This window comes from Cibotium barometz, chromosome 31 (assembly GCF_041138505.1).
Source record: "Cibotium barometz isolate CiBa-2024 chromosome 31, ASM4113850v1, whole genome shotgun sequence".
Classification (NCBI taxonomy): Eukaryota; Viridiplantae; Streptophyta; class Polypodiopsida; order Cyatheales; family Cibotiaceae; genus Cibotium; species Cibotium barometz.
Window position 1 is genome coordinate 11,887,994 of NC_141076.1, and position 12,551 is coordinate 11,900,544.

Consider the following 12,551-nt stretch of genomic DNA (forward strand, 5'->3'; position numbering starts at 1 on the left):
TTGTTCCATTGGGCTCATATAGCACTCCAAACTGCAATGCATTGGCTCTTGCTCTCCCCCAAGGGTAGTGACCACCAAAAGAAATTCCATTCATAAATTATGTGCCATAAATTCACTCCATGAATTAGAATTTTTTGGAGAAGTTTTGCCATAGTCTCCTTTGTTTTATGGACAAAATTTCAAACTCCCAAGCAATCAAAATGGCATTCCCACAATATCCCTTACATTTTCCAATGCACTTACCATATCAAGGCATCATTGACCATCATTTTATAATGCAGTTGGCATCAATTACATTGCAAATTCAATCCATTGTCTCAATGCATATGCATCACAAAGTGTTGGCCAATATGATTTCTTACATTCCCTATGTCTTTTAAGCTTGAGTGTTGATGGATTGCTTTTGCTGGCTGATCTCGCGGCCAAGCCTTATCACCCTCTTACCAAAGTTTGAATTCCAATTAAAAGATTTAAGGCCACGTCTTCACTCCATGTACCTAATCCTCCGATGTACCACTTTCCAAGGAAATCATGGCACATTGGATTTAATACATTCTTCCCTTGGCCTCTCCACCAATTGCCAATGATAATCAATGATACTCATTGTGAATGACTTGATTATCATTGATGATAGTGATGCTAATATATGGATGATGTCAAGATGCTTTTGAGATGAAAGATTTGGTTGAATTATTATTCACGATAGTGATGTTAATATATACATGATGTCAGGATGATGCTTTTGAAGTAGAAGTTTGAGATGAAAGATTTTCATGAGCTACATTATTTTCTTGATATAGAGGTGCAAGTTAGATATAACATGATGGAATTTGGTTGTTAGAGAGGTAGCATGGCTTTGACATGTGTCCAACTATGGTATAATAGGATGTAAGACTATTTGAGTGCCATAAGAGCTAAACAGTAAACTTTTCGCACATACAAGTGGGCTTTTAGATGTACATGCGTGTAGTGAGAGTACATGAGCTATATGACCATTAACTAGGGCAAATTTGGGCTACGTTGTTAGTAGACTTGTGAGTTAGTTTATGTAGGCCACTAGGAAGCCACACTTGGATGAGGCTAGATGGACTCTCATGTATATAAAATCCACTATTGATTATGGACTTTTCGATGAGGTTGGTAGAGAGATACAACTGTATGGATATAGAGGTACTAATTGGGTAGGTAATGTCTCAAATAGGAGATCGACCAATGGGTTTATGTTTTATTTTAGAAGTGGTGCTCTGTGTTGGAGTATAATCAACTAACATTTACCTTGTCGAGTATAGAGGCAAAGTAAAAACACAACATAATAAACGAGCTAGATACACTAAATTAGATTGTGACCATTTCATTTTTTACGGAGTCCAAGCAAAAAAAGATAGCAAATAAGATGAACAAAAGGAATCATTATATTTCATAAGGTGAACAAAAAATACTACACATGTAAGGAGTGTTGAATTGAAATGTGGAGAAGAGGGTAGTTTTTATTACATCTACGTTTATGGAAGTGATGAATTTAAGATGTAGAAATACAAAGATAAACTTGAGTTTTTCTTAGACCATGTGATGAAATTCAGATGTAAAAATACAAAAATAAAGAGTTTTTCTTGGAACCGTGTGATGTATATACTTTGAAAATGCACTATTTGAATGGAAACTCTATAAGTGTTAAGAGGAAGGCAAATAACTAAGCAAGGTGTATGTGAAAGGATTTTGAAAGTGTACCATGAGTCAATTAAAAAGACAAGTGCCGCCTTTCAATTTTATGACCCTCCATGCTAAGATCAGAGTTGGTTAGTGGACTAGTCATATAACATGGGAGCTAGGTCAACTTTCTCATGTGTACAAAATATGTTTCTCTTTGTGTGACGCGAAATGTAATGCCCCCTAATTTGTCTTTTGCAGCCTTGGCATTGTTAGACCAATGACTTTTTCTTTTTGGAAGGGGCCATTTTGTTTATAATCTAATAGCACATGTAAAAAACATAAAACATGAAGCTTGATATTATGGAAGCTCGCATTTCACAAAGCTCGAATAACAACTTATTACTTCTTTGGTTTTTTTTAATTTAAGAATATATAATCATCCATAGCCTTCTTGTCGCTAAGCCACGGGTGTACTACTAATCTCAAGTAGATCAATAGATAGAAAGGGGATTTGGAGTGTAACTTACGTGAATTTTATGGTGTTCTTCCAAAGGAATGAAGGTATACTCCCACATAGATCGTTGTTATCAAGATTGCTTGAAACAAAAGGGTATTTATTAGAAACAACTGGATTAGATTTTTTTTTAAATTATCAAAAACAAAGTAATGCATACCCCACTTTATTAACTCACAAGACTTGAAGTTCCGTCAATGAACTGAGATCAGGTATTGAACCACTCAGTGTGTTGTTCGATAGATCTCTGCGAGGAGAAAGAATCTGTCATCTCATTGTGTGATACCCCGAGGCGCTGAGAAAGACGCACCTGCAGACGCGATATGCTCACATTGTCTTGAGCTTCGATAGATTGCTGATAGATTGAGGTATGTTCCCGCTAAGGCCGAGACTCGCAAGATTTCTGAACAGTCATTAAACAGCAAAGCGAGTTCAATGGCTTAAGATAAATTTTATACCATTTTCAACTATAGACTGAAGCGATCTGATCTTACAACTGTGTAATGCTTGGTGTCTTGTCGTTGCTGCACGTAATCCAGGTCCACCCGTAGCTCAGTGGTAGGCAGGGATCTCCATCTCCATATTTCGTCAAATTGAGATCCTTTTGAACGTTCTGAATTGCTGACGCTGCAGCCAATTCCAATTAATATAGCGATCTGTATGATAATTTCATAATAGTGTATTAATAATAATCTCTCAACTAGGTGACTGGGCTCGCTTCGCTAGGCTTAGATGGGTTGAACAGTGCCGCAAGGACGTGCCTTGCGGGTGTGCAGAGTCACACATTCCCAATAATAAGCAGACTCGACATGGAGTGTATGCCCACCATGAAGAACAGCGTGTTAAAGACACGAGGAGGTTGAGGGCAAAATTCCTGTCCCAAACGGGATACGAATCCAAAGCCGCCTAATTTGTCGAGGAGCCCAAGAGCTGCTTGACCAGGTGTCCACCTATGGATGTGCACGACGACTGCCCGACACTCCTAAGTGTGGCCCTGCTAATTCGGGAGATGTGGCCAAAATCCTCAGAGGTGTGCCACATGCTTCCCCACTTGCATTGCAAACTGGCACACCTCTCCACTCGCATTGCAAACTGTCCTTAGGTGCGTGACCTGCTAATAAGCTCTCAACTATGAGCGAGACTCATCCGTGAACTAAACATCATTGAACCAGAGTGCATGCTGGATTCAATAGCACTAGACCTCCCCATAAGCTCTCAACAATGAGCGAGACTCATCCACGAACTGATCATCATTGAACTAGACGATTGGATATCCCTTGAACTTGAGGAGATCTTGTAGTTTCGCTTGTACTGGTGCAAACAAACCGCTCAGGTACTAAGACCTCCTATAATCCCCTCCTAGTTGTGTCACATGTTCCCCTACTTGCATCCCAACTGTTTTCAAGTGTATGACCTCCTAATAAGCTCTCAACAACAATGAACGAGACTCATCAGTGAACTAATCATCATTGTACCGAATTGCATGCTAGATTCAATAGCACTAGATCTTCTCATAAGCTCTCAACGATAAGCCATACTTGCTAGATTCAATAGCACTAGATCTCCTCATAAGCTCTCAACGATAAGCCATACTTCGTTATTGAACTAGACTGCGTGCTGAATTAGATATCCCTTGAACTTGAGGAGTTTTGATGACAATCCTTCTTCTATTGGTGCAAACAAACTATAACGCCCCATCATCCACTACCTCACGTTCATCATTCTTGGCCCATGATACTCCACAAGGTTACCTGAAATGAAATAGTGGATGCATCCCCCAATGGCTTGGTCACTCTAGCTTGAAGCTAGATTTAAGGACTACATCACTAATGTAACAAAGTGAATGGTCTCTCATATGAATATTGGTCCCAAGCCCAATGTACCATGCCCATGGGCAATATTAATCATAGTGTGAAAGGGGTGGTCATGTATATATATCAATATAGGCCATAATTAGGGGTTAACCTTGATAATAATTTAATAATGACAAATACTTTTTTTTACCCTAAACTTTTGTTAATCTTTGTTAATCCATATTTTTTAGATTAATCTAGTTCAATGGCTAGTTTTTTTCATTTATTGTGGTATCAAAGCCCTTGTTTTTATCTTTTTTTTTCCTATTTTCTACCAAGTGTCTTTAATTTTCTACCAATTGTCTTTAATTTTCTATATTTTCTCGAGTTTGTTGATTTTCTTGATCAAGAAGATGGCTATGGTGATCTTGAATGGTAAAAGTGTCTTTTCTATGGTTCATTCCTAAGATTTATGGGCTTAGGGCTTATTGGAGACCAAATTTTTGGAAAGCCGCACCAAATTTTAAAATTTAGGACCAAATTTGGGGGACATTTTCACTAATCATGTTAGTGTTGCTAAACAAAATGTTTTTTCATTTTTCCCTCTTGGTGCTTGATTTTTTGAGAGCTATGGAGCCTCCATCACAGACTGTCCTTGCCATAGCTTAGGCTTTTGCTAAGTCATGGCATGAGCTCCAAGAAGAACTTCCTAATGGCCAGTTTGATGCGCGAATTCTAGCCATGAGGCTGCCGCTGCCTGCACCCTCATTTTGTTGTCTTCGAGCTCTTGATTCACAAGTAAGGCTTCTCTAATGATTGGAACACAATGTAAATGGAGTAATAACCTTGTTTCAAGCTCCAATGGTTGTAAATTACTACACAAATATGTCCATAAAGCCGTTTTCCGTGTGAATTTTCTTCTTCTCTTGGAGCTTGTGGCTAACATTGAAGCTTACATAAGCTTGGGAATGTTGGAGCTATATATAGCTAGCCCTAACTCACTCTAGGTCTTGCCTATATATATGTGACTTGTGACTAATATGATTCATTCTTGTGGAGCGTATGTGGTGTCTCTTGTCTCATCTCTCTTCCTCTTTCAACATGGTATCAGAGCAATTCTAATCATAAGGGAAGCATCTACGTCTTCTTGTTCAATTTATGATTATGATTTCATGTCTTACAAGATTGATCTTTGGTAACAATTTTGTGTAGGGTTGATTGGTTCTTTGATTATATGTTGCATACATGATTTTATAGCTCCACTTGTTGTAATTAGAATTGTTTCTTAATCGCGTCCTTAAAACCAAAACCAGTGCTGGGTGAATCCTATCAAAACGGTTTGTCAATCGGAGTTCTGAGTCAAAAGCTAGGACAGTTTAGGCAAACTACATCTAAAATAGTAAAATAGGTTCTTTGTGAGAGCAAACAGGTAGTTGTCTCTGAGTCGTAAGCAGGATTTGATTGTCAAAGCTTTCCATGAAAGCTTAAGACAGATGCTTGCTATACAAGCTACAATTAGATACAAAACTTTCTGTGCAAGTTGCGTCATAACACGATGCTTTTTCTTATTATTATTTTCATCTTTTATGGACCTCTAATCTTGCTTACGTGCATGAGACACGGGTCTCCACTTTTAGAGTTCTAATTTTGGTTCACGTTCTATTCTTTACACGATCACTTTATGCTCGTCATCTTGTGCATGCCTATTTTGGCTACGTTTCTCATATCTTGTACATGGTCTGCAAGTTCTGCGATCTTATCTTGTACGTGTTCTCACAACCCGACATGGCAACCACCATACTTGTTAACGGATTTCCTTCTGGGCGCAGCGTTCTGATCCTCTTTTCCCAGGCCAAGGATTTCCTGGTTGGAAATACAAGATGCTATTAATTTTGGAAGGAGACGAATTGGCAGCTATTTTTCTTGGTATTCTTGCATGCCCTTCTCAACCTATTGATCCACTTCAAAATGATGTTATTATTACCGAAGGTCCTATTTTTGAACAGTGAAAAATTGATCATGCACACTGGATTCGTCATGGGGATAAGGTTGCTCATCGGTATATACTTTCTGCCCTTAACGATTCACTCATTCTAGCCATTATCCATGTCATATGCTATATGGGACTATCTTATCACTATGTTTGAGAAGAAAATTGTTACAGAGATTTTGTATCTCCGTAATCTTTTGGGCAAGCTTCAATTCAAGGCAGGTACATCCAGGTCTAGTCACATTGAATCATTCAAAGGTATTATGAATCAACTTTCTGCTCTACAGGGGATCCTATTCCTTGAACTCAACTGGTTACACACCTTCTTGATACGGTGAAGGATCCTTTGTATGATAATATTGTCACTATATTATCTAACAAGGATGGAATCGACTTTGAGCATACATGTATTTCTTTCATTGAATATTCTCAACGTCATGATTGTCAGACGTCGCAAACTCATGAAACGGTCATGATTGCCCAAGAGTACACAGAATCAGAGACAGCCTTTGCGTCTGGAGACGTCCATTTCAGCAACGCCCTTCGTCCTTCTCCCAATTTATATCTCATGGCTTCCAAAGAGGAGGTAATTCTTCTCATTTGAGATTTCCTCAAAAGCGTTGTTCTTATTGTGATAAAACTGGTCACTTGGTAGGGCAAAAGAGTACGATGAAGAACACGGTATTACAAATAAGCAACCTTGTTTATCAAGGGGTTCTTCCTCTTGTGCAACCTGTGAATATTATGGGAGCACAAGGCATTCATCTAGTCGATGCTTCAAGAGGCGTTATGATGACGCTCGAAATCAAGCTTATGCTACTCAACAAAATCCTCATGATGAAGACAATGCTCATCAAGAGGCTAATTTGGTTCATTATAATGTCTCTCTAGAAAAGATACTACATGTTCGTGATGGTTCTCTCTTTATTGTTGATTCTGGTACTACTGGCAACATGACATATCAATTGCAATGGTTACACAATTATCATCCAATTCCTATCAAGAAAGTGGTTTATTTTGCTGATAATATAACTTGCCAAGTAATGGGTATTGCCGACTTGTATTTGGGAGCTTCTTCATCAACCAAAATACAATGAGGAGTTTTATATGTTCCTGATTTACAAAGAAACTTACTTTCTATTGTGCGGCTTGTGGATCTTGGTCTATTTGTTGGATTTGATAATACAAAGTGTCGCATCGAAAAGGATGGCACCACTATTGCGGTTGCTCCTCGACATGGTATTCTCTTTGAACTTTCATTGAATGAGGATGTTGCAAATGTTGTTACAACTCTAGTAGATCTGGATTGTAGCTATGGCATCATGAGTTTGCTCACTCAAATTTCTCAAAGTTTCTTGATATTCATCATCATGATCTTGTGAGAGGTATGGACCTCAAATCTCACCCGCATATGGGGATATGTGAATATTGTGCTCTAGGCAAACATCATGGTAAGCCATTTCCAATGTCTACAAATATTCATTCAAATAATCTTCTGGATCTCATTCATACTGATATTTGTGGACCCTTTCCTCCATCCAAGTCTTGCTACCATTACTTCATTACTTTTATTAATGACTATTCATTCACGATATACAAATGTCTTCTATGACATAAATAAGAAGCATTGGACACATTTAAGAGGTACCAAATATCTGTGGAGAATCATACTGGTCGAAAAGTCAAAATTATTCGAAGTGATAATGCTAGTGAATATATTTCCAACTTATTTCATGATCCCTGCATCAACCATGGCATCCACCATGAGTATACCATTCCATATTCTCCCCAACAAAATGGAGTTGCACAACGAAAGAATCGTACAATTTTGAATGCAATCAGATGCATGCTTATTCATTATAGATTATCTTGCTCTTTTTGAGCAGAAGCAGTCTTGACAGCCGTTTTTGTTCAAAATCATCTTCCAACTACTGCACCTTCTGGTAAGATTCCAATCACAGCTTGGACAGGCCAAACTCCTTCTGTTGTTGCACATTTCAAAGTCCTTGGGTGTATTGCTTATGTTCATGTCCCAAAAGAGACACGCCACAAGCTAGAACCTGCAAGTTTGAAGGTTAGTTTTATTAGTTATTCTGACAACTCAAAGGGTTACAAGTTTTACGATCCAAGTTCTCAAAAGGAAAATATTAGTGGAGATGCTATATTCAATGAGCAATTGATGGGAGGTTCGTGGTCCACAGATGATGCTGATGATACAAAAACATTACTCACTTCTTTTCCTTTTCTACTTTTGGACAATGATTTGCATGATGACAACACTCTTTTGATGGATATTGGAGACAAGTTTAGTGATGTTCATCCTACGGTTTCAAAGGAGACTGCTACAGATCTTGATATCTATGTTGATCTTTCTATTGAACTTGAGCACGGTGCAAATCATGTATATGATGATGATCTTGAAATCTTTAATCACGTATTGACTGTTTGTGAAGATCCTTCAACTTATGCAGCAGAAGCTATGTCCTCTCCACAAAAGGAACAATGGAAGGAAGACATGGAAGCTGAATATGAGTCTTTGATCTCAAAAGGGATTGACTATCATGACACTTTTTCACCCGTAGTTCATAGTACAAGCATTCAAGTACTACTAGCTTTTGCAACTCAGTTTGATTTGAAAATACATCAAATGGATGTTAAGATGGCTTTTCTTAATGGATACTTAAAGGAGGAAATATATATGGAGCAGCCTGAACGATTTACGATTCTCGGAAAGGAACATCTTGTATGCTAACTCCACCGTGCTTTCTATGGACTAAAATAAGCTTCACGATCATGGTACATCAAGATTGATCAATTTCTCACATCTCAGGGGTTTGTTTCTTGCTTCTCGGATCCAAATCTTTATATAAAGCACAATGTGGATAACCATTTTGTGATATTGGGCCTTTATGTTGATGACACTATACTTGTGGCTAATAATCTATCTTTCATGCAACAAGTAAAAAAGGTCTTATCCTCAGCCTTTGATATGGTGGATCTTGGCGACATCTATTCATGCCTTGGTATTCAAGTTCAAAGGTATTGTCACAATGGTATTTTGCTTCTTTGTCAAACAAAGTTCATCCAAGATATTGTTCAAAAGTTTGGATTGGCTACTGCACATTTGGCAAACACTCCTTGTCTTGCAAGCTCTACTAGGAGTACTTCAGCAAATATTGAGGTTGAATCATTAGCTTTAAATCAACCCTATGCTAATCTTGTTGGCTGTCTCCAATTTGTGGATATGAGCAATCATCTTGATATTCTGTTTTTCTAGCAAATCTGTTAGGACAATACTTGTCCTTTCCATCTACAAGACAATGGTCTCAAGCTAAACATGTTTTGAAGTATTTGAAGGGCACTACAGATTTTGGACTTGTATATCGCCGCCGTCAAGAAGACATATCTTCATCAACTTCTCTTAATCTTTTGGGTTATTCAGATGCTGATTGGGCAAGCTCTAACTTGTCCATGCAATCCACGAGTGGTAATTGCTTCCTTATCAATGGTTGTTTGGTATCTTAGGCTAGCAAGAAACAACGTTGTTCATTATCACTATGTTTGACATGAAGTAAAGAAAGGAGCAATAATGGTTGAACATTGTCCAACTGATCAAATGATTCAAGAAATTTTCACCAAAGGACTCCATGAAGCTCGGTTTACACTTTTGCGATCAGAACTTGGAGTTGCGGTGGCCTCTCTTTTTGGAGATTAGCACATCTCACGTCATGTCAAATTTGTCTAGACTTGTACATAGCCTAGAGACTTTAGAACACTTCACATATTACTTCACATCATGCACATTTATTCTTTATACTTTGTATATAGAAGCACATTTCACATGGACTTTAAGGTGGCATTGTACATTTATATGTAGGAGCTCGGGTTTTTCCCTTGTGCTCCCAAGGGTTTTTTTACTCGCAGCTGTTTGAGTGGGGGTGTTAGAGCTATATATAGCTAGCCCTAACTTACTCTAGGTCTTGTCTATATATATGTGACTTGTGACTAATATGATTCATTCTTGTGGAGCGTATGTGGTGTCTCTTGTCTTGTCTCTCTTCCTCTTTCAATAGGGAAAGGCTTAAGCAAGCATAAGCTTCATAAGAAGCTTTGCCATGACACTTTTTCTTGGCGATTTTTGGCTGTGATAGCATTTTGAGCTGCGCATGTTTTGTGAAGAGTGGGAGCTTAAAAATCATAAATTGGTGCCAAAAATGCTTGGTAATGCCTATCAAATGTGTAAGCAACAATTTCTTCAATGCAATGCTTCAATTTCTTGCTTCTTTTCATATTAGGTTTTACATGGGAAAGTTAGGGTTTCTTCTATTTTTTTGAGAAATTTCTTCAATAATGGATTTCTGTATGGTTTCCTACATCCCTACTCACGACTTGTGCTTACAAAAGTCTTTCTGGCATTGAAGACAAGCAAGAAGAATTTAAAGATAACCACAAGCTTTGTTGCACTACCACATAGCCTCATCAATGACATTAAATCCTTGTATTAAATGGATATGGCATGAAATTATAAGTGCCCCTTTGTAAGTGATTTTTGTCCTTTTACATGCAAATTATAATTGCAACTCTCAAGTTCCCAGTATCTAGCATGGGAAGAAGGTACCTTTGGCACTAGGACTAGAGGCCAAAGGGGATATTTTTTGTGAATCCACGTTATCGTGATTGCCTTGGAAAAGTGGTAAGGGAGGAGGATTACGTCTTGGTGGTGAAGACAAGGCCCAAACTTGTGCCCTCAGAATTCAAACTTGGGTACAAGGGTTGGAAGAGCTTAGGTAGGTGATTAGGAAGATTCGACTTGCTTCATTGACTTTGTCACATTCTCCATTGGTGGATTGTGATTCCATTTGAAAGAAGTGGCAATTGGCAAGTTGCAATTTGGCAAAGTGATTGGCAAGGGCAATGTGCATTGTTTTGGTTGAGATTTGGATTACCTTGGTGGTCAATTGATTTGAAAAGTGGTTGGAATTGTATTACCATTTGGTTGGTATTTCATATGATATTTGAGATTTGGACCAAATTACAAAGGAGATGCTACCTAAATTTGGTCAAATTCCATGAATAGATGTAACTTTAAACCCTAATTTATCCCAAAAGTGACGGGGCTGATTTGATGGGTTATACATAGCTTGAAAACTTGCACCAAGGGCTAAAATTTAGGCTATCAAGCTCTCAATTCCAACAACAATTGCTTGTCAAACGAGAAGATCTTGCAAAATGGTCAAAGTGTGGCACAATCCAAAATAGCACCATATAGTGGCAAAGTGAGAATAGGGTTATATTCCCATACCTTAAGCTTCCTATGAAGCCCTTAACCTCACCAATTAGACTCTTGAGCTAGCTGCTAGGCCCATTTTTCCTACTGGATACCCTAATTTTGTAAACTAGGGTGTATAGACTGAATTAATATCGACATCATAGTTGGAAAGTATACACTTTCCCCATTCAGTAAGAAAAGATAAGTTAGACTCTCGAGCTAGCTGCTAGGCCTATTTTTCCTACTGGATACCCTAATTTTGTAAACTAGGGTGTATAGACTGAATTAATATCGACATCATAGTTGGAAAGTATACACTTTCCCCATTCAGTAAGAAAAGATAAGTTAGACTCTCGAGCTAGCTGCTAGGCCTATTTTTCCTACTGGATACCCTATTTTTGCAGAAACTAGGATTTATAGACTGAATTAATTTTGACATCATAGTTGGAGAGTATACACTTTCCCCATTCAATAAGATAAAGACATCAAGAATCGAAATCGATTTGCTTGGTCAAAGTTGCAAATTACTCACCGGTTTACTTTTCAAAAAAATCAAAACAAATGGTACTTATGCATTGACCATAGTCAAAGTGATCATACATACGGATTCTATACATCATTACCTCTCTATATTAGAGCTAAAGATCTTGCAAATTAGAGTTTGGGATCAAAACTAACTCATTTCCATTTGAACCGGGTGGATGCTATGCACACGATGGATATATGTATGTTTATGCATTTTCACATGGGATTAATGGATTCGCTTTTGACCAGTGAAGTGGAAGATGAAAAGAATGGAACTGAATTTTTGCTTGACCCAGGGGGATCAAAGAAGAGTGAAGTTACCTATGTGTGTTTATCATGACAAGGATAATATGGCTACCTTATGCAATATCTCAAGTGATGCATGTGCTGGTTGTAAAGATGCAATTAAATCAAGGGTCAGGGCATGCATAAATGAAATAGGTGTGGCAAATGTTTTGGTTAGTAGTGCGGGCACACATAATAAAGATGGATTACAAATTGGTATGCAAAGATGTGAGTTTGAGACTCACAAGTGAGCTTCCTAGATTTTGGTCAGGTTGCCTGTGCATTGTAAGGGTTTGATGGGTTATTGGATGTATTTTGGAAGTCCAATGAGGGTCAAGACCAATGAATTAGCTTGCTATAAATTCTTGTAAATTCACTATGGACAGCCCTATACCCTTGGAATTTGGATGCATAATGTTTGGAAGCTACACAAATCTCTTATGCCACTACATGGTAGATGTTATGGCCTATTTTGAAGGCTTTTTGGGTATCTTACAGCCATGTACATGCAATTTTGGTCTCCAA

General features: G+C 38.1%; 1 protein-coding gene across 1 annotated transcript in view; it reads right to left on the reverse strand.

The window, feature by feature from the left end:
• Nucleotides 1-12,551, reverse strand: part of LOC147620520 (putative LRR receptor-like serine/threonine-protein kinase At1g05700) — a 117,108-nt gene that overhangs the window by 42,450 nt on the left and 62,107 nt on the right. Inside the window, exons 4-7 of the mRNA XM_086825327.1 lie at nt 2,659-2,791; nt 2,496-2,567; nt 2,343-2,411; nt 2,178-2,246 (exon numbers count right to left, since the gene is read on the reverse strand). Of these exons, the coding sequence (XP_086681453.1) occupies nt 2,178-2,246; nt 2,343-2,411; nt 2,496-2,567; nt 2,659-2,791 (343 nt within the window). The remainder of the gene's footprint in view (nt 1-2,177; nt 2,247-2,342; nt 2,412-2,495; nt 2,568-2,658; nt 2,792-12,551) is intronic.